This window comes from Vombatus ursinus, unplaced genomic scaffold (assembly GCF_900497805.2).
Source record: "Vombatus ursinus unplaced genomic scaffold, bare-nosed wombat genome assembly UNPS02014779.1, whole genome shotgun sequence".
In the NCBI taxonomy this organism is placed as follows: Eukaryota; Metazoa; Chordata; class Mammalia; order Diprotodontia; family Vombatidae; genus Vombatus; species Vombatus ursinus.
Genome location: NW_020954557.1, coordinates 1,915,374 through 1,939,326, shown reverse-complemented (window position 1 = coordinate 1,939,326; position 23,953 = coordinate 1,915,374). Strand labels below are relative to the sequence as shown.

The 23,953-nt window shown below is 36.9% G+C and overlaps 1 protein-coding gene across 1 annotated transcript in view; it reads right to left on the bottom strand.

Annotated features, from left to right (window-relative positions):
• Window positions 1–23,953, bottom strand: part of LOC114045798 (coiled-coil domain-containing protein 148-like) — a 194,003-nt gene that overhangs the window by 19,080 nt on the left and 150,970 nt on the right. The window contains exon 11 of the mRNA XM_027865978.1: window positions 22,102–22,220. Within this exon, the coding sequence (XP_027721779.1) occupies window positions 22,102–22,220 (119 nt within the window). The remainder of the gene's footprint in view (window positions 1–22,101; window positions 22,221–23,953) is intronic.

The window sequence follows — 23,953 nt, the reverse complement described above, 5'->3', positions numbered from 1 at the left end:
CAGTGCATATACTTGCTTATTATTATCCCTATTTTAGAGTTGAGGAAACTAAAACTAAGAGAGGTGATTTGCCCATGGTCACATGGTGACCTGTGAAGCTCATTCTCAGATCCATGTCTTCTTATACTAAGTCCAGCTCTCTTTATACCAATGGTTTTAATATTTGCATTTTGGTTGGGTGGTTGTCGTCTTCATGCTCTAAGAAGACCAAAGTGCATTTTGCAGAAGAGACAAAGAATTTGTTAGAACTTTTCAAGGAGGCAAAGTAAAAATCTAGTGGAGTCAAGAGACCAGGGAGTGAAACCAGGGAGATATATTTTCATTAAGTTAGAATTGTAATGATTTGTCTCTGTTGGCTGGTTTACCTTTGTTAACACTTAGTTTAAAAAAAGGGAAAAGGTGGATTGTTAAGCAAATTGATAATGTAAAAAAAAGTAAATTTTAAACTTTCATGGTATTTTCTTTGAAAAGAATATGGCACATATCAGAAGATATGTATGTGTTTCCCTACATTTAAAGAAAAAGCTACAGTTGCTTCAAGCAAGGTAAGGACTACCTTACCAAGGATTACCTCCATGTTAATAAATTTCACTTGGAATACTGACATGAGTCAGAATACAAGAGGTACCTGAAAAAGAACAGTATTCCCTATACAGTAGTAGTTCATTATAACACAACTTATTATTTTCATAAGTATGAATATACCATGGACTAAATCATAGCTTGTAAAACATAAAAAACATACTGTCAAGGCCTGTTATGACATGAATAACCTACAAAATGGTTGTCTGTCCTGTTCACCCCAAACCGATGTATTTATTCTTATGTCAGCTGGCAAATATCAGAGGGATCCCCTAACACAAGTAGAAAAGGATATTTTATTTCTTAAAATCATGACCAGTGGTCTGCTTCTCAAGTGGATAAAGAATTAGCTTTGAAGCCAGGGAGACCTGTATTGAAGACTTACTGACACACACTGGCAGTGTGATCATGGATAAATCACCTGAACATTTTTTAGTGCTCCAGACAATTCTCTAAGACTATAACTTGAGGAGAAGGTGCTTATTTAGAAAAATTAGAAGAAACAAAGAAAAGATTATGGTGAAACGATGATGCGTTAGGATCTAGAGGAGCCCATTTCTCTCCCACAAATATCTCCAGTGGAGTTTTAAAAATGCACCAGAAGGAATAATGATAAATACGAACAAAGATAATCTGCTATAAACTCCTCTGTTCTGTCCAGGGCTGCACAAAAAGACCGCCAGAATCCTGAGGAAGGAGCAGAGAAAAGCGAAGGTAAGTAGAAGGTGAAGAACAAAGCCTCCTAGTCCCAGGGCAGGGAACAGAGCCACTCTAGCACCAAGCCAGGAAGGGACAACCCAGGAGTCTTATCTCCACTCACATCAAGGCACCAAGCTGGGCCAATGCCCAGCAAAACAAGGGGAAACCCAGGGGCCTCCTCTGCTTCACAGTAAAATATGGGACTGCATTAGGAAGCCCACATTGACCCTAGCAAATATAGGCAGTCATGACCCAATCCAGTATCCAGGTGGTCCTGGACCAACACAATATTCAGGCAGTCTGATCTTCAGTGTTGGAGGAAATTACTGAACAAGAGTTGTGTATAATACCAGTGAAATCACAGGTCCATTCCTTATCACCATCACACTCAATGTCTACAGTGATTTCAACTTACCAAAGAGATACATAAAGAAATAACTTTATTGTGTATATAAAAGTAACACATTATTTTTCTTTAAGTTAACTGGATTTAAATTATTATTACTAATAATAGCTAACATATGGCTTTTAAGTTTGTGATGCATTTTATATACATTATCTTGTTTGATCCTCAAAACAACCCTCCAAACTAGGTACTATTATCATCCCTGTTTACAGATGAGAAAACTAGGGCTCAGAGAGATTAAGTGACTTGCCCAGGGTCACCCAGCTAGTAAGCAGCAGGCCTTTCCATTACAGCATTATGTGCAAGGTGTGGTGCCAGATGCACCAAAGATGAAGAAATAATGATTCCCTTCCCAAGGAACTTATAGCCTAATAAGGGGATGAGACATGTTCAGTTAGATAAGAAAAAGTCACCCCAAACCTGGCCATCCATTTTGTGCCCAATCACTTAATCGTCACAGCTCTTCCCTAAATATCACAATTCCAGTCTACCAGCCTCCCCCTTATCATGGGAGACAAAAGTATTCCTTAAAGTTTTCTTTTACAGAAACAATTGAGTCCCATTTGATATGAGCTCCTTCTTCCCTCTTCCTTATCTCCTATCACCCAAATGTCTTCTAGCAACTGTTTCCTTCTCTACCGCATCTCACATCTTGATGTGATTATACTCCTTTCCAAAACTAACCCTTTTATCTCTCAAACAATCTCATTCTTTCCCAACTCTTCCAGTAGATTGTCCCCTCTGTCATTTCTGCTTCATCATTTATTTTTGATATCTTCCTGTCCACTGGCTCCTTCCCTACTGCCTACAAACAAGTCTGTTTCCCTCATCCTGAAAAAAAAAAAAAAACTCACTTCCTTGCTAACTAGTCAATAACTTTTCTGTCCCCTCTGGTTAAACACTTGGAAAAGGCCTCTACACTACATGCCTCCACTTTCTTTCTTCTTACTCTCCTCTCTCTAAAGCTACCTTGATCTCTTGGTTGCTAAATTCAACAGTCTTTTCTGAATTTTTGTTCTCCTAATCCTCTCTGCAACTTTTGATGCTGTCAATCGCCCTCTTCTTGATACTCTCTTCTTCTGGACACCAGTAGTTTTCATGACATCACTCTCTCCTGGTTTTCCTGCTACCTATTAGACAACTCCTTCTCAGTTTCCTTTGCTCTATCCTCATCCCGATCATGAACTCCAAGTAGAAGAGTCCCATAGGATCCTAGCCCTCTTCTCTTCTCCCTCTGTACTGCTTCACTTGGGGATCTTATCAGCTCCCACAGATTTAATTACCACCTCTGTGATGATGATTTTCAAATCTACCTATCTTGCCCCAACCTTTTGTGCTGCCTTCCATTCTCACATCCCTAAACGCCTTGCAGACATTTCAAAATGAATGTTCAGTAGACATCTTAAACCCAACACATACAAAACCAAACTCATTATCTTTTCCCTACCCCTGCCCTAAACCTTCTCTACCTCCTACCTTCACTATTACTGAAAAGGACAATACCATCTTCCTAGCCCCTCAGGCTCATGACCTAGGAGTCTCCCTTGGTTCTTCACTATTGCTCAACCACCATACCCAATCTGTTGCCAACATTTTTTAAACATGTCTCAGACATAACCCCTTCTCTCCTATGGCACTGCCACCACTCTAGTGCAGGTCCTTATCACTTCACACCTGGACTATTGCAATAACCTGCTGATAGGGCTGCCTGCCTCAAGTCTCTCCCCACCCAATCCATTTCCATTTAGCCACTAAAGTGATTTTCCTAAAATTCAGGTCTGATCATGTCACGCCCACCCCCTACTAATTAACCCCAGTGGCTCCCTATTGCCTTCAGGATCAAATACAAAATGTTCTGTTTGGTGTTCCAAGTCACAAACAGAAACTGGACTGTTTGTAGATCAGCAAGCCTTTTTACAAATGGCCTGATTTCCAAGCATGGGCCATTGTGCACATTAAAAATTCTGAGTCGTTTATAACACAAAACTGAATACTTCAATTACATGCAAGTGCTGCATCCATTACAGGCCAGGGTGGATTGTAGAGCTGCAATACCCTGACATATCCATCAGAAAGATTAACCAGTAGCAAATGCTCCAAGAGATAAAAACAAAATAACATTGCTCTATGGAAGCTTTCAACCCACACAGACCTAGCAGATACTAATGATAATCCTCCACCCTGAATGGGGGTTGTTCAGATTTGGAAGGGCTATAGAGAATAAAAAGCCAAAATATTTTGACAAAATGATAAATGTGATTGCTTAAGCTTATTAGACTCATACCTGGGATTTTTTCTTTCAATTAATTACAAATAGAGAAATATTCAAAGAAATAATCATACACATTCATATGGCATATACATCTATAAGGTCACCCTTATAGATGACAAATATAATATTATATTTGTATTTAATTCCTTTTATTTTTCTTTTCTTGTCCTTTCTTTTCCTATCCCCTCTGATTCCCTCTTCTCCACTCTCTTGCCCTGCTTTCCCCTTTTCTATTTTAGCCTCCCCTTCTCTTCCCTTCAGCTTGAGTCTCCCTCTCTCCACCAGGTTGGAAGTATAGCTGGTCCAATACTGATCATATGGGAGCTTTGATCTGCTCTGTTCCTGACCTAAGCCACTTCAACTCCTTAGGCAGCCTGGTAGCTACAAACTGAAACACATTTCAAAAGAGGGCAATTACAATTTAAACCAGGAAAAAAAAATTAAAGAAACAAAGAAGACATTATGAGGAAATGGTGTCTTAGGATCTAGAGGAGCCCATTTCTCTCCCACAAATACCTCCAGTGGATAAAAATGTACCAGAAGAAATAATGATAAATACAAACAAAGATAATCAGCTATAAACTCTTCTATTCTGTCCAGAGCTGTGCAAAAAGACTGCCAGAATTCTGAGGAAGGAGCAGAGAAAAGTGAAGGTAAGTAGAAGATGAAGGACAGAGCATTCCAGTCCCAGGGCAGGGAACAAAACCACTCTAGCACCAGGCCAGGAAGGGACAACCCAGGGGTCTCATCTTCACTCACATCAAGAGACCAGGCCAGGCCAATACTAAGCAAGGCAAGGGGAAACCCAGGGGCCTCCTCTGCTTCACAGTAGAAGATGAAAGGAGATCACGAAGCCCACATTTGCCCCAGCAAATATAGGCAGCCCTGGCCCAATCCAAAATCTTGGTGATCTTGGACCAACTCAATATTCAGGTAACCTGAGCCTGAACCATAGGAGACAGAGCCAAACAATTGTGCCAAAAAGGCAGGATATACTGTTTTCCACCAAATTCTGGCTTAAGCAAGGCCTACCCACCCTAGGGAGGAATACATGAGCAGTATTTGACCCAAGCCTTAAGTCCTAAATCCAGAAACTGAAGCTGAAGATATGAATAAACAGTGAATGCAACTGATAACAACTCTGAATGCAGAAAAAAAAAAATACCTTGAACTCAGAGAAGCCCAGAAGGTAAACCCCAGAAGGAAACAAATACACAACAGATCCAAGTAGTACCTCAAAGAAAAGAATATCCTGGTGCTTGGAGGAAATGAAAGAAGAGATACATAATGGAATGGCTAGGGAGGGGAAATGACAAGGAGAATCAATACCTTAGAATATACAGTGGTAAACCTTATCCAAGAATTAAACCCCTACAAAGTTAGAACAGGCCAACCAGAAAACAACTACCCTATTTCAATAAATCACAAATGAAAACTGCCCAGATCTCTCAGAACCGGAGGGAAATGTGAAAATAGAAAGAATTCAGGTTTGGTGGAGGCAGCTCCAGTGACAGTGCTCTCATAGTTCAGGAAAAATATTGCAATGGAATGAGGCATTTGCACATCATTAAGCAGGTAACAAAAAGAGGTCTACTTTGCCTAACACAACAAAGATACATGACGAGAATACAGCGGCTCTTAGTTTCTATGGACACAAACCCCCTCCTCTCCATATGGAAATTCGTCCGGTCCTCAGGGAAAGACAGAATGGAGGATTCAGTGACTCAAGTGGTCTTCAGAAATCCCCCAAGTCTGAGGGGCCCTCAATCTTAGGACTCTGACTGCCTGTGGCTCGTATGCCTTTAGGAGACTAGGAAGCTGTGTTGAAGAAGGTCAGTCAGGTAGTAGGGATGGCTTTGTCTCCTTTAAGTAAAGCTAATCCCTACTGGAGGTGGGAAAGAGGAGGTGCCAGGGACTCTCCCATGTTGTGGTTGGTAGGAAAGAAGTCGCATCAGGAAAACACTGGAGAATATTAGTTCTATCACAATCTCCTGAAAGAAACCCAAAGTGAAAACTGTCAAGAGTGCCACAGTCAAAATCTAGAACTTTCAGGTAAAAGAAAAAGTACTATGGGCAGTCCAAGTTGAAGTACTTCAAGAAAGTACCAAGGAACCACAGTCGGGATCATAGAAGACTTGGAAGCTGACCTTATGAACAAGAGGAAAGGCATGTGATATTCCAAAAAACAAAAGATAGAGGATTACTACTGAAAACAACCTCTCTGGAAAAACTGAGTATAATATACGGGGGAAGGGGTGAATGATCCTTCAATGAAACAGAGGATTTCCAAGGATTCCTGATGAAAAGGCCAGAACTGAGAAATATGAACATTAATGAGATGAATTCACCTACAAAATAGTAAAAAAAAGAGAGAAAGAGAGAGAGTAGAATGAACTGGATAGCAGAATTCAACGATATGTTATTTACAAGAAACACACTTGAAGCATAAAGATTCACATAAAGTTAAAATCAGGGTTGGAGAACATTATATTATGCTTCAGGCGAACTCAAAAAGTGGGAGTAGCAATCATGATTTCAGAGAAGCCTGTAGTATAAATGCTTACTATTAAAAACACAAGTAGGGAAATTACATTATGCCTAAAGATAGCAAATCAGTACTAATACATATATACCAAATAGCACAGCATCTAAATACATACAAGAAAATTAATTGTTTCAGGGAGAAATTGACAGCAAAAATATAATGGAGGGAGGGATCTCAATGTGCCCCTTACAAACTTAGACAAATCTAATAAAAAGATAAACAAGGAAGAAGTTAAGAACCTGAATAGAACTTTAGAAAAATCAGAGATGGTAGATATCTGGAAATTACTGAATAGAAACAGGAGTTTACATGTATGCAACTGTACATGATACCTTTGCAAAAATTGACATGAATTTGGGCATAATCGATGCAGAAAGAGAAAAATACTACATATATCCTTTATTGATTACAATGAAATAAAAATTATATTCAATAAAGATCCTTTGAAGAAAGAATTAAAAATTAATTGGAGACTAAATAACTTAGTCCTAAAGAATTGGTCTGTCAAAGAACAAATCATAGAAACAAGAGAAAATTTTATCAGAGAAGATGACAAGATTAGACACCAAAATTTATGGGATGCAACTAAAATGATCCTTAGGGGAAATTTCCTATCCCTAAATACTTTCATCAACAAAAGAGAGAAAGAACAAATCAACAAATTACACATGCAAATAAAACAATCTAGCAAAGCAGCAAATTAACTTCCTTGGCATAACACCAAGGTAAGAATGCTGAAAATTAAAAAATGAGTATAACAAATGGAAAGCAAAACAAACAAACAAACAAGCACTGAATTGATAAATTAAACTAGGAGCTTTGGTGGGGGGGAGAGACTAACAACATAAATAAATAGTTAGCTAGTTTTCATTTTTTAAAAAATAGAAGGAAACCAAATTACATAAAAATCAAGAAGGAGAATTCACACACACCCCAAAATGAAGAGGAAATAAAGGAAAATATCAGAAATTATTTAATTATAAGCCAACAAAACTTATAACTTGGGTAAATGGATGAATACTTTAAAATATGAAGAATTTAAAATATAAAGATTAAAAGAAAAAGAAATAATTTATTTACATAACTCTAGTAAGAGAAAAAGAAATTGAACAAGTCATAAATTAATTCTCCAAAGAAAAAACTTGAGGACCAGAATGGATTTATAAGTGAATTATATAAATTATTTAAGGTACAATTCATTCCAATATTACACAAATGATGTGTAAAAACAAGAAAAGAAGGTACCCTTCCAATCTATGATATGAATATGTTCTTGATACCTAAGCCAAAGAGAGACAAAGTAGAACAAGGTAACTCTAGACTAATATCTCTAATAAACATTGATAAAATATTAAATAAAATATTAGCAAATAGATACAGCATGTTTTTTCTTAATTATATCTAATGACCAGGGTAGACTTATAGTAGGAATGCAGGGTTGGTTTAATATAAGAAAAACTATAAACACAACATATTAATAACAAGAGCAAGAAAAATAATATGATCATATTAATATATGCTGAAAAGACTTTGGACAATATCTAACTCCTTATTAAAAAGACTAGAAATCATGAATCTAAATAAACATTTCCTTAACATGGTAAATAGTACCTATATAAAACCAAGTTCAAACAGTATATGTAATGGAGAAAGTTTGGAAGCCTTCTAACAATATCAGAATAAAGCATGACCGACCACTATCATGACAGTGATTTAATATATTACTAGAAAAATATAGTTATAGGAATAAGACAAGAAATAAGAAATATAGGAATAAACATGGACAAAGAGGAAACAAAACTATAGTTTTTGCATATGATATAATGGTATTTCCCAAAAACCTTATAGAAATAACTAAAAAATTAAAATAATAAATTGAGGAGTTTCAGGATATAAAAAAATCCACAAAAATCATCAGTCTTTCTGTATATTACAGAAAAAAAAAGAACAAAAGAAAAAGAGAAATTCCATTCAAAACAACTGCAGAATATATAAAATATTTGGGAGTCTATGTACCAATACACAAGAACTATATGGAAGCAACTTAAAATATTACAGAAATAAAGATGGACTTAAATAATTGGAGAACTATTGATTTCTCATGGTTAGACTGAGAAAATTTGATAAAAATGACACTACCTCAGTTAGTTTAGTTTTTATAAATGCCATAACAAATGATTATTTTATATAGTTAGAAAAAAATTAAATTCATTTGTGAGAAAAGGTCAAAAATCAGATTTTTGTAGTATCAGATTTCAAACTATACTATAAACCAGTTATCATCAAAAACAACTTAGTATTGGTTAAAAAAATAGAGAGGTCAAACAGTATAAATTAAGTATATAACATACAGAAGAAAATGAACTTTTGGGTTTGATAAACTCTAAGGGGCCAGGTACTGGAGTACTCACCACTCAACCAAACCTCCTGGAAAAACTGGAAAGCAGTCTGACAGAAATTAGATACACACCAACATTTTACACAATATACCATGAAAGGCTTGAAATGGATATATGATTTAGACATAAACAAAGCAGAAGAATGAGAAAGAAATTACCTTTCAGATGTATGGATGGGGGAAGAGTTCATGACCAAACAAGGGATAGAGATGAAGAGAATTAATGCAGTTAAAATGAGAAAGGGAACATACTGGGGAGGGGGGGAAGAGGAAGAGGTGTCTGTGTAAAAAGCTTCTTTGATAAATATCTCAGATTCAATATGTATATAAGAAACTGCTTAAAATTTATGACCCATTCCCCAAAAGATAAGAAAATTTGATAAAAATGACACTACCTCAGTTAGTTTAGTTTTTATAAATGCCATAACAAATGATTATTTTATATAGTTAGAAAAAAATTAAATTCATTTGTGAGAAAAGGTCAAATATCAGATTTTTGTAGTATCAGATTTCAAACTATACTATAAACCAGTTATCATCAAAAACAACTTAGTATTGGTTAAAAAAATAGAGAGGTCAAACAGTATAAATTAAGTATATAACATACAAAAGATAAGAAAAATCAAAGTGCACCAAACCACAATAGCCATAGCTCACTGCTCCTGGACCTTTACATGGCTACTTTCTTTCACCTTCTCCTGCTTACCACACAGTGAATATCAACAAAGCTTGGCTAGCTTGAAATTTGTGTGTTATTATCATCTAAGCAATGACTCCCCACCCAAAATGCTGCCTTTTCTCTAACTTACTGCCTACATGGCACCAGGTGTGGTGTTCTGTCCATATATGTGTCCATTGTTAATGTACGAAATATAAACAAAGTAGCAGTCTGGATTCTGTCAAAAGTCAGCTGCCCAGGTTATGTAGCTTTTTATTAAACCAACACTCCTCACCCACTCCTACATCACTATTGTGTCAATGATTCTTATCTAGCAGAGAAACTCATTCATTTTATGACTTGGGCCCCTCCTGCTTAGAAATGCCTCTTTCTTTACATTTTCTTATATCATTTCACTTATCCATCTTAATATAAAGTCATTCTGTAAACATATAATTTAATTAGATTAGTAATTATACGGTAAAAGTAGAAGCATTAATTGCATGCTACATAGATCTCACATAGAAGGTGGAAACTCCTTCTAGACTAGAGTTTGTCTCCCCTCTCTTCAAACTCCCAGCTATAGAACAAGATTAGTAAAGAGAGAGTCAATCTGGCAGTTCAATATCTCATTACAGGCTTCCCATTTCATTGTTAAAAGAGTACTAGACACAAGCAGTTTACTTATGGCTGAATTAGAAAGCCCTACAAAAACTTTAGTGATTCTCTTGGTTATGATTGCACAGAGAAGCTAGAGCGCAGGAATGATCTTCTACCATCCTGGAAAACTGTTCCAGCATTTGTTGGGTGAGGTTATACCTTACTGCCCCAGAAGCTAACACCCATGGATGCCACTTGACTGTCAAAAATCTAGCATTGACAGCAGCAAGAGGGCAGATGCAACTCAACTGCCATTGTGTTTCTCCCTATCCCTACCTTTTGTCCTGTGTCTGATGTCAACCCTTCCCATCCACTATTTGCATCAGCCCAAGAAGCCAAAGCCAGTTTTGTGTCAGAACATCAGAGTTTAAGTTATGTTGGAGCATCAGAACACTGGAAAAGGGCTAGGATGCCTGTTACTCTGGTATAGATTCCTGTTGAGAGGTCCCTCTTATGAAGTACTCTGGTAGAACAAAACCTTCCATCAAGTATTAGTAACACTAGAGGATTTGTGAAGGAGATCTTACCTCCTCTGTGGGTTTGCATCATTAAAAATCTCTTTTAATATTTATGCCTAACCATATTAGATAAAATACTCTATTTTGTTAGTAAAAAAGAAATGCTATTGAGAAAAAAATAAGACAATTCCTTATTAATAATGACTATGAATAGCTTGGGTATTTGAAACTTTGATATTCACATCAAAGCACCATCAAAGAGACAACAGTTTACACCAGGGCTGGGGAACCTGAGGCCTGGAAACTACATGTGGCCCTCTAGGTCCTCAAGTGAGGCCCTTTGATTGAATCCAAACTTCGCAGAACAAATCCCCTTAAAAAAAGGATTTGTTCTGTAAAACTTGGACTCAGTCAAAAGGTTGCTCCCAAGGACTTAGAAGGCCATATGTGGCCTCGAGACCACAGGTTTCCCACCCCTGGGTCACACTAAGTAAGTACTTACAAAGTTCTTTGGGGAAGTAAATAGCCTCCTGAATGTTGAGGTTACAAACCTAAACTTCTTAATTGAAGATAATGTTATAATACACATATTGAAACGTATGTAATGATTGTTGTCCTTCATCATTTTCGTCCCCTTCAAGAATGAAGTCACTTACCTCTGTTTGCCTCAGTTTCCTCATCTGTAAATTGAGTTGAAGAAAGAAATGGTAAACCACTCCAGTATCTTTGCCAGGAAAACCCCAAACAGGGTCGTGAAGAGTCAAACATGATTGAAAAGACTGAACAACAATCTCTCACTCCGAACCCAGTATTCTTTCTGCCTCTTTACATGCACACTATTGGTTATGGTTAGCTGAGAGAAAAGGCGTGAATTTCTCAGTAACATGCAAAATCAAAAACCCTAAATGCAGGTATCACTAATGAGGGGCCAAACCAAGTTTTTGCAAATGAGTGGCAAGGATATTAGTCATTATATAGCCAATCCTATTTACAGTCACATAATCTATGGTCCTGAAATCAAGGTGTGAGGAACAGAAAACTAATATTAGGACAAATTGTTGCTCATTCCATAGGGGGAAGGGGTTTAAAAAGGGATGCCCTAAAAGTTGCCTGCCTTGAACTAAGTACTACATCTGAGTAGAATCATTTTATGATTCAAGAAAGAAAAAGGAAATCCCAAATATATCAGCAAATGAAGAGATGGTATAACTTTTTTAAAGTAATAGTTTTATATAAAGAAGTGATTGAAGAGACATAGAAGCCAAGAGGAACAAAAAGATAGGAACCAAAAAGCAGCCTTAAATTAGGTAAACAGGACAACAAGACATGCATTCATGTTTGCAGCTAAACTCTCAAACATGGACACCAATATTATCCAGGTCACCCTCAAGGAAGGACTGTTACCCACAACTTATAACAGAAGGTATCTGAGTGAGAAATTAGGAAAAACCTACTAACAGGATAAGAATGTACCACAGAAGGAGGTTACAAATCTATTTCAGAAAAAGAACTTAACACTTCTGGGTTTACAATCTGGCACAAAGACTGAATGAACCTCAAGAGGTTCTTTCTAATTATATAAACAGGTGTAAATTTGCATAGTAGCTTGAACAGCCTTTAAAAAATATATAGATTCACATGGTATTACCAAGAACTGTGCTTGTGTAATAGCTCACAAATTCTAGGTTTGACATATCTTATAAAGAGGACTTAGTTGATAGATTTAATGATGGCTCACATTACTATTAGGGCAGCTGGTTGCTGCAGTGGATAGGGTGTGGGGCTGGAGTCAGGAAGACTTGAGTTCAAATCTGACCTCAGACACTTAGTAGCATGACCCTGGAAAAGTCACTTAACTCTGTTTGCCTCAGTTTCCTCATCTGTAAAATGAGCTGGAGAAGGAAATGGCAAACCACTCTAGTATCTTTGTCAAGAAAATCTCAAATGGGGTCACAAAGAGTTGGACATAACTGAACAAGTATTACCATTAATGTATATGCTAGAGTCTATGCTAAATGTACACTCCCTAAAGTAGACTAATCAGAAAAAGCATAATGAATGTTTACAAAGGATCTAGTGATCACTTTGTAAATATACCATTAAAAGACAGATATTTGAGCATGAAGGCACCTTAAATGTCATGAATGGCTTCTAATAGAAAATACATTATTTTTTGTACAATGTTAAGAAAAGATACAAGAAATAGACAGAAAAGGAAAACATCTGGTTTTATTATTTAGAGGAATCCCAAAACTATCAACTCCCTTGCAGCTGGCAAGCACCCCCAAAACTCAACTAGATAAGAAAAGTTAATTTAACCTTAGAAACACAGCTGGCTCAAATCTCTTCCTTCCCAAAGGGTCATCTCATTTTCTCATACTTCAAATGCCTAGTTCTTACAGCACAGGAAAAACATTGTGTTTCTTTGGAAAACAGATGAAAATTTGAGTTTTCTGGTACAGTTAAGTGTAAAATTTAAGGATAAGAACTACTATGAGGAACACTGCTTTAGGTAGAAAAAAAAAGTACACACTAGTGCAGGAAGAGCTCTGTTTGCTTGAGAGGTCCTTTTAGTAAACTCCTGGGCAAATGAAGACTCTTCTCTTACTTGGCCTAAAACATGTCAGCACAGGTACAGAATTGTCTCAAGTGAAAACACTGCCATTTCTCTGACTAGGTTAGTCATTTTCCAGCACCACACAGATGTCTGAGGTCCTACCCAGGGGGCTAGGAAGAGTGTTCTAGTGTTTCACTAGCAAGCTAATACACCTATACCTTCCATGGCTAGAGGCACATCCTAGTTGTTTGGAGAGAAATAGCTGCAGGATTCTAATGAAAACAGAGTCCAGAGGAATTGCAATGAATACCTTTATACCACTTTTAATATTACCCCTGCTGTATGTGTAATTAGAATTTTTAAAAAGCTTATGTTTTAAAAAAAATTACCAAGGGGATTACATGGAACAAGTAGGCTATTTGTTTGGAGAACCACGAGAAACAAATAGCATCAGATAAGCAAACAATGTCCTCCAACCTCATTTATTCTTTATAAAATGATTCACAAAACCAGCAGAAGTGAGGAATATAACAGATCCAGATAAACTTGACTTCAGAAATGTATTTGACACAGAACATTTAATAACCACTAATGGAAACGTCTTAACACAAAGGGGAAAGAAACTACCTGACCACTACAACGGGAATCTGGTTTATGTTAACTTACTTAATAAGACTTTCTATGATAACAGACATAGTCTATCAAGGAAATAAGGCAGTGAAATATGAAAGGAACATGGGGTTTTTGCTGTACTCTAAATGAGCTGGTGTAGAGCCTCGGTAGGGCTAGGGGCTGGTGTAGACAAGGGACCAGAAGGGAATAGCAGGAGGCAGAATAGCAGACAGGGGAGGCTGAAGCAGAGCTGTGCTGCTGCTATTGGCCCCCATCCCTACATCATCACTGTTAACTGATGCTGGGCCGGTTGAGTTCCATTCACCTGGCTGTGGAACAAGTTCCTGGCCTTGGAGAACCTTTGGGGACTGGGTGAATGCCAAGGAAATTAGATAAAAATTTAGAAAAACATGTAAGCATTGTAAAAATCATCCTATTGGTACCGAACGATATCCAATTTTAATGAGGTTGCTGAGTTTCTGGAGGCAGTGGGATTGGTGTACAAAGGCTTCATGGAGAAGACAGAGTTAGAGGATCATTTGCAAGGAGAGGAATTTTGGTTTGGGAAGGAATGAAGGGAAGAGAACAAGTATTTATTGTGTCTCCTATGTGCCGGGCGCTGTGATTTGCAGTTTACAAATACCTCATTTGATTCTCACAACAACCCTGGGAGGTAGGTGCTATTATTATCCCCACTTTACAGTTGAGCAAAATGAGGCAGGTAGAGATTAAGGGACTTGCCCAGGGTCACATAACTAGTGTGTGAAACTGGAATCAAACTCAGGCCTTCCTCACTCCAGGTCCAGAAGCTCTACCCACTGAGCCACCTAGCTATCTCTAAAGAGGCAAAGGCATCTCAGACAGGTTTTATACATATATATATATACATATATATGTATATATATACATGTATATACATATATATGTATATCTTCATGGTAGTTCTGAAGTGAGAGTAGGGAAGAAGCCTAAGCAAAGGAGATCAATAAGATTAATCACTCTTTTCTCTACCAAAAGGAAAACAATTGATCAAATGATGGTGAAGTGGCAAGGAGGCCTTTCTTAATGGGTCCCCAAGGGTATAAGAATGACAAAGTTATGTTGAGTAAAGAGTAAGGGAAAGATGTGAACAAAACAAAATGTGTGTTTCCCTTAATGTTTTGTGAGTGTTTAGGCAATATGATAAGTTGGAAGGAGTTTCCCTACTGATGAGATCACAGATCTATCCAAGTATGAGAAACTGGAGATTGTCTTACTGCCTTATACTTGGGCAGGACATTAGATTATTTAATTTGAACAAATGCTTTTCTTGGCATACCCAAACAGAGGGTTTGCAATTCAACCCGAAACATTCCTGCTGACTTGGCAATATCAATTCAAAAAATATGTTTTAATTGAATTTCTTGGAAGATGCGCTCTCCTACCTTGGAAGCATTTTGATTGGATGCCCTCATGAAGTATTTCAGGGAGGAAAGGTACGTAGATTAGCTACAAGGGAAAGAGGTGGAAGCCTGATTTTATATACAGACTAATCTCAGACACAAAATTAGAAGAGATCCCTTTGTATTTTTGTTTAGTGAATACACAGTATGTTTGTTTTCAAGAAACTTCATCTGCCCTCTGGATTTTCTAGAAACAATAAACTGAAAAGCAAAGAAAGGGAACAAAAACAATAGGGATTTTCAATGCCTTAGGGCTATCTCATTTTTTTAAAAGCAGTAAACTTGAAAACTGTTTCAAGTCTTTTCATTCTAACACAAAAAGTAAACCTAAAAAGAGAAGACATAAGGTTTATAAATCTTGAATTTTATATCACAGGTGCAAACATATATTTTAACCAACTAAATTTCTGAGAGATCCAGTATGATTAAAAATGAACATATTTTCTAGTTGTCAGAAGGAAATGCTTCAGAGAGCTTTCCTGAGTAGAGCTCTGTCTTAAATCATGGCCAAAGATATTCCACATTTTCCAAGAGTACTATTGAAAACTTTATAGAACTCATTTCTCATTTTTAGAATGATTTTTAAAAATGCTTTCTATCCTATTTCCCATTTTATATGCACACTTTGGATCTATAATTATTTGCAGGCACAAATTTTCACAGAACACCTGCACATATAGGTGATAGATCAGATACTTCGAATTTGCAGGAGACTTTAGAGAAAATCCTCTCATTTTAAAGAAGAAGCAACTGACACCCAAAGAGATTAAATGACCTACCAAAGATCTCAAACTACTTCTGTTTGTTTTATCCTCATCAAGAATGTTGGTTGCTTTCCTTATTTCAATTTTATTCTTTTCAGCTAAAGTCAAGAATAAGCTAAGCTTGACATTTTTTGGGACAGGCAGCTAAAGATCAAATTGTTAAGAGGGTTGATATAAATATTATCCAAAGACAGAATATGAGGCTTTCCCAATGAGAAGTGGGGTGAGGGGGAGGGATTTCTTTATAACACTAAAGTATTTAGTGGGAAGTAGTGAAGAACTGAGAAATAAGTGACTAAGCACAGGAGAAATAAGATCTGTTTTGAATATTTACCCTATGAATCCCATTTCAGTTCAGCAAACATTTATTGAATATCTTCTATGAGCAAGGCATGGTACTAGGTACTTAGTGATGTAACAGGAGATATGACACAGGCCTTGTTCTCAAGCACCTTGCAATATGAAGGGATTCTGCACATGGGTTATATGAGATGGCCGTTGAGGTCCCTTCCAACTCTCAAAGTCTGTGATACCTGTGATTTTGTGATTCTGGGCAGGACAAATAACTATGGGAGACTGTGACAGGTTCAAAGGCAAAGGATAGGGGAGACTCTGAAAGAGACGCATCAGATTTGGGTTTTAAAGGTAGAGGCAACAGGAGGAGATGGGTGGTGGTAGGGCAAAAGTCCATTCTATTTTTGGAGGATGGTGTAAAAAATGCAGAGAAAAAGGACATGCAGCTTGAGAATGTGGAATGAAGTCTAGTCTACCCGGAGCACAAAATATATGAAGGGTAATAGTATGAGACAAGGCTGTACAGTAAGGTTAGAGCAAAGTTGCAAATAGCTTTGAATGTTAGGATCAGGAGTTTCTAGTTTATTTGATAAGCACTGAGGAGGTACTGAAGGATTTGAATAGAGGAATGACATCAATCAATCAATAGACATTTATTAAGTGCCTACTATGCATCAGGCACTGTGCTAAGCATTGGGCATGATTATAATGATGCATTGGGAAGACAACTTAGGTAACTATGAAGTATGGATTAGATGGAGGATAGAAATTGGAGGCAGAAATAGCCAGGAGGCTATTATAAGGTAAGAAGAAATGTGGATATTACATATTACAAAAACTACTACTCCTCAAGGCTGACATGTATATAGTACTTTAACACTTGCAAAGTGCCTTGTATACATTATTTCAGTTGAATCTATTTGACACAGGACAGTTTTAGTGACAGTAAAGAGGCTCTTAGAGAAACGGAAAAGTGAGAATGATAAGACTTAGTAACTATATTGGAAACATAGGGTAAGAGGGAGGGAAGAATTATGGATTATTCCCAAGGTTATGAGTCTGGGTGGTTGGGAAGATGGTGGTACCATTAGTAGAAGTAAAGAAATTGGAGAGACTGGCAAGTTTATTAGGAAGACGAAAAGGTCATTCATAGGCATATTGAGGTTGAGGCACTGATGAGATGTATAGGCAAAGTGTTCTAGAAGGCCACTGAAAATATGGAACTGGAGCTCTGTGTAGAGGTGAGGGCTTGAGATACACTTATGGGAGTTATATGCTTGAGATGACTTAGAAATGGATGAAATCGCCAAAGAAAAGAGCATAGAAAGAAAAGAATATCTCAGGGAGAACATTTCAACATGCCTACACTTCAGGGATAAAAGGAAGATGAAGGTCTCCACTCCTTCCAATCTGTCATTTAACCTCAACACTTGACTGAAACATTTGTCTCTGAGATAACTAATGAACCACTTCGTGCTAAATCCAATTACTTTAAGTCCTCACCTTTCTTGATGAATCTAAAGCTTTCCATACTGAATGACCTTCTCCTCATGGATGCTCTCTCCTCCGTTGGCTTTTAAAACATTGTTGTCTCCTGGTTCCTGGACCCTACTAAGAATTATTCTTACCATCACATCCAATTGTTCTTCCTACTTTCAGCTTGTTAAGTCACATTACCAATTCTTTACTTAGTACTTTGAGTCTCTAGGTGGTAGAATCCAAATGCAGTGGGATTCCACTGTTGTTGCCAGTTGAAATAAATTGTTAAGAAAATACTGGCAGATATGTCCCATGAAAGTATTTCTTTCTTCTGTTCAGCTAAAAATGCTTTAGGGGTAATTTGAAATAGCTGGGCCTCACACTAAGCTCTCTGAAGGCTTTCTTTCACTTCAATGCCTTCGCTTCAATGCTATGGCTCATAATCTCTTGTCATCCTCCATATTTTACAAGTGATCTCATTCTCTAAACTGGCATTGCCCTTGGCTGCCATTGCTTTCTTCTTGGTAAAGAGATTAAGTATTTGCTTTTTCAGAGTTATTGTGGTATACCTGATTTGGTGATTGTTTTGAATTGATGATGGGAGAAAGGACTTTTAGAGAACATTCCAGTATTTCTGATGAAAAGACTGGGAGCTGAGTAGAAACTTTGAAATGCAAATATGGGAGTCTAAAAAGGTAATTCAAGAAGGGGCTATACAATGAAGAAGTGTTTACATTCTAATAAGGAGAAAAAAATAAATGTCCCTTCAGAATCCTAAAATCTTCAAGAGTCATGGAGGGAATTGAGTAACACATAGTGCCTGGGGGTAATTTTGTTCTGTTTTAGTGCTCTCCAGCAGGAATTGAGTCACCTAACTTTTTTTAAAAGGTCAGATAGTAAATATTTTAGGTTTTGTAGGACAAAGGCAAAATCAAGAATATTTTGTAGTTACTACATAACAAGAGAGAAAACAAATTTCCACAAATTTTTTAATGATGAAATTCTAACTACAATAATGAACAGAACTTTTTTTTTTTATAGTACAGGTCTATTAATGAGAGGAATACAATGTTTTGGGTGGGAGAGATATTTCAATTAATTGGAGTTCAAAGTTGGTGTTCCCTATCACCAACATTGGATGCAAATGTTCATTTCTTAATTATGATAATTAATGAGATTTTATGTATTTCATCTTTTAAATGTCTTTTCACACAGATAGGTACTGCCAAATACTGATATCAATTCATGAGCATTAGATTTAAATTGAGACTAAAGGCTAATAACCTTAAACAAATTTATTTTCTCTGGAAACATTCCTTCAGCTGCTTCGATTAAATATGATTTGATCAACTCAACATTGGTAAATGTCTTTCTTCTTGCTTGGCTAACAAATGAGTCACTAAGAAACTTACTTTGGTTGTAGCCTCATTTGCATTTTTTAATTTTTGTCCAGAAATTCTGCTGTGATAGGATATTCCATTTTATAATATCTAATTTCTCATTTCTAACTGCTGCTTTCCTTTGAGTTAAGAATATTATGATCAGTGCTTAGTCTGGTAAGGTCAATGTGTATTGTATTCTTTTAGCACCGCTATAGAGTATTGTATGCCATTGGAAGTCCACTTTTCTTGTTTTGACATAATGAGCATGCACTGGTAGTGAAAAATAAAATAAAATGTTGTACTACAGTAATACTCATGACATGCAAAAAGCTATTGAGCAATTATAAGGTACAAAACAGCCAGTGTGAAGTGAGGAGGGAGCCATACCCAGTCTCTGTTATAACTATTCACCTCTACCATTACAGTGAGAAAGCAGTCATTTTGTTGTTATTGTTGTTCAGTTATTTCAGTCATGTCTGATTCTTTGTGACCCTTTTTAGGGCTTTCTTGGCAAAGATACTGGAGTGGTTTGCCATTTCCTTCTCCAACTCAGATCAAGAAACTGAGACAAATAGGGCTAAGTAACTTACCCAGGATCACACAGCTAGTCAGTGTCAGAGGCCAGATTCAAATTCAGGAAGATGAGGTTTCCTGACTCCAGGCCTGGGACTCTAACCACTGAGTCACCTAGCTGACAAAGTAGCCACAGACAATATGTAGAAGAATAAACATAGCTGTTTTCCAATAATACTCTATGAACACCGAAATTTGAATTTGATATAATTTTCATTTGTCACAAAATATTGCTCTTCTTTTGATTTTTTTCAACCATTTAAAAATATAAATAGAGTTTTAGCTCATAGGTCATACAAAAACAGGGTAGGGATCGTGTGGATTTGGCCTATCAGCCATAGTTCACTAATTCCTGATTTTAAGAGAAGAAATAAGAGAGAATAGACTAGGGAATAAGCAAAAAGGAAGGGAAGGAAACATGTAATAATAAGGGTGCATGAGAGGATGTATAGATTAAGCAATGGAGTGGGACTTTTGTTGTAAATGTACTAATACTTATATTCCTGTGGAGAACTTTATCTGACTAGCTGCATGAACTTGGACGAGTCACTTAAGCTTTCTTGGCTTCAGTTTTCTCCTGCGTAAAATGACAGAACTGGAATACTAAGTTTTAAGGTACTGTACAGTTCTAATATTCTATGACTGTACAGTTCTAATATTCTATGACCTGTGCACCACAAGTGATACTCAATGTCTCTCTTCACTAGAATTTTTTTCGGTTGGAAGGCAGAATATCCTCTTGCAGTGTTTTTTCTTAGTCTTGCTATAAGAAAATTCCTTGCTTGTTTTTATTCTCAATATTGTAGATAATCTGACGCACCATGATTTTGTTTGTTTAGTCCCCTTGCTACTAAGATAAAGCATATAGGAGTGAGGAAAGTGTTAACCCTTCAGCTCTCCTTACATAAATCATTTCGCCACTATTCCATCAAGTGCCAATAGACAAACTCAATAATGTGTGATATAATTGATGTACATTCATATAATCTCCAATAGGAATAAGATGTGAAGACATATGGTCACCAAAGGAATCTCTCAATATCATGGAGGATGAAGACGACATGGCATAGTGGAAAGTGCTAACTGGGAGACCTTGGTTCTAATTCCAATTCTGTCATTTACTACCAGTATGGCCTTAGCCAAGTCACTTAATTTCCCTGGGCTTCAATTTCCCTGCCTATAAAACGAAGATGTTGGACTACATTCCCTTTATGGACCTTTTCAACTCTAAATCTACAATCTTATGAAAAACCAAGTGAATAAGAATACCTAGTATGTAGATTATGATATACTTTTAGACGGACAACCTATAGACCTGGTTCATCAAAGAGTATATCTTGGACAGATGCAAAAATGGACATTGAACTGGGCCTAAAATTGGATTGAAATAAAAGAGTGGGCTATATTATATTTTGTAAGTTGTGCTTTTAGTGAGCAAAAGCTTCTCCCTAAAATAAGGGCCCAGATTTCTAATATTCATATTCTTCAACTAAAGTTACAGAGCTGTGTCATGTAATACCACAGTCTCTAGAGAATTAAAGTCACCGAGGTCATACAAAGGGTGAATGCCAAGCACGGGCAATATGTTACCAATAAAGAATGGTACAGGACAAGTAGCATAGGGAACATCACCAGAGAGACGTGCGACTAGAAAAGACGGTAAATCAGTCGTTTTAGAACAACCAGGGATATCAGATGGACAGGCAGAGTTTTGCACTGGTAACCATGAAATATAAAGAGTCCTAGAAGTTCTTCAGAAAACTGTGTGGATCTGTAGGCAAACATGACGTCAAGGTTGAGTCATGACTGATGCATTGTGATGTATACCGTTGGAAAGTGAACCTACATCAACAAGCTCATAAAGCAATTGAATTAGAAAAATTATGCAATAACCATCCCATGCTTTTCTCTGAAACAAAGGTCCATCTTTTTAACACCAATATTCTCCTGGTATAAGCACTTACTATAGTGGTATGTTCACAGCCAGCACTCAAATATTATAAAAACCTCTTTAGAAATTTTTCCATTTTTTCATGAAACATGACTATTTTGGAATCAGAAAGATAACGCAGGAAGGTAATTAGGAAATTTTAGTCCTATATATGACATTCTGAGAATACTGGAATGAAAACTTCTAAAAGGATGTTATTACAGTTGTTCATTAATTAAAGAAACATCACACGACAATAAAAAACAGTACTGTATAATAAAAAGCTCTATCCTAAGTCTTGGATGTCCCAACATATCATAGTAGAATGTGTTTAAAATCACCACCACAACCAACTCTTTCCCCACATTGCCTTTTTTTTTTTTTTTTTACCTTTCTTGGTCTTTAATTGCTTGCTCAGCCATTATTTTCCTCACTTGTTCCAGGCGCTGAAGATCTCTCTTTTCTATTTCTTGCCACTTCTGCTCTTTTTTATCCCAGTACTCTTTGATCTAGTGTGTAAATGTTATATGACATTTAATATCAACAGATATGTAAAGACAGAACAATAAGCAGGAAAGCTGGGATAGTATTATCCATTGGGTCATGTAGACAGAATTGAGTTTAAATGGCTATTTGTATTTTTGTGTTTCATATCTTCATCTAGAACCTAGTAGCAACTGGAAAATAAATTAAAACATGAGAGTACAGAAGTCCAGATCGAAAACTTCTGAGATAGAAATGTATCTCATGCTAGGACCTTACGTTTTAATCTCTGGTTAATAAAATTGACTTTCAGGGAACCACAGTAATAGAATAGTATTGTCTCTAAGGTTTATGACCTACTCGTTGCCCAAGAATATTTTTATCCGATTATAGCAATGTAGTTTTTTTTTAACAAATACAGCACTAAAAACTATTATTACTTTAAAAGCATGATTTTATTTATGCTAATGGATAGCAGGATGTTGAAAGCTTCATGCTTTAGAGGAAGTGGCAGGAGGTAAGTGGGAGGAAGGAAGAAAAGGAACAATGAGCAAGTTGAGGTATATAGTGGTTGTGCGTTCTGTGGTATAATAAAGGCCACATCTGACAAGTTCAGAAGGGTGATGGTAATGAATCCAAAAGGCATGTTTCGCCTTCCTCCTCTCGAGATTACATGTCATATCAATAGGATTTAGAGCTAAAAAGCACTTAAAGATCATCCAGGACAACCTTCCTCATTTTAAAAAGGAGTAAGCTAAAGCCTAGAAAGGCTAAATGATTTTCATAAAGTCACACAGACAGTGAGTAACAGAGTAGGGATTTGAACCCAGTAGCTCAGACTCCGAATCCAGTGTTATTTTTGATATACAACTTAGCATAATTTGCCACTGGACCATAACGTATAAGCAATAAGTACCGCTCCATTTGGGTGTTCTGATTGCCAGTGCTTTTGACACTGCCTATATAAGGTTGGGAAGCTATGGATTATTTGGTAAGATTGTAGCAGAATGGATGAAGAGTTGGACTTGAAGTGAGGGACACTTGGGTCTGAATCATGCCTCAGATATTGCTAACTGTGTGATCCTGGGCAAATCACTTAATCTCTTAGTCCCATTTGTAAAATGGGAATAATAATAGCACCTGCCTTGCTGTTGTGAGGATCAAGTGAGATCAAATACATAAAGTGTTTTGTGAACTGTTAAATACTATATGTATTTATTATTATTATTATTATACTTGTTATTTTTTTAACTATTGTTTAGTTATTTTTCATTGTGTCTGACTCTTCATGACCTCATTTGGGGTTTTCTTGGCAGAGATATTGGAGTGGTTTACCATTTCCTTCTCCAGTTTATTTTACAGATGAAGAAACTGAGGCAAATAGAAGTAAGTGACTTGCCCAGGGTCACACAGCTAGTAAGTGTCTGAGGTTAGATTTGAACTCCAGAAGATGAGTCTTCCTGACTCTAGGCCTGGCACGCTATCTACTGCACCACCTACCTGTCCACTAGCTGTTAATACTACTACTTATAGATGCCTGTTTTCCCACAGGTCAAGCTGATATCCCAATACAAACAAGGATAGAGTGTTTAGACTACTACTCATGCTCCCTCATCTTGGCAATAGTGGCCACTTCAGGGCCCAGTTGTTTTTTATCAGCTGATATTGAGCTCCTTTTTTTTCTAGTGCATAGGGAGAAAATTAATAACCTCCATTGCTTATTACACCTGCCTTCCCCTCCTGTCTCTAAGGTCCCACC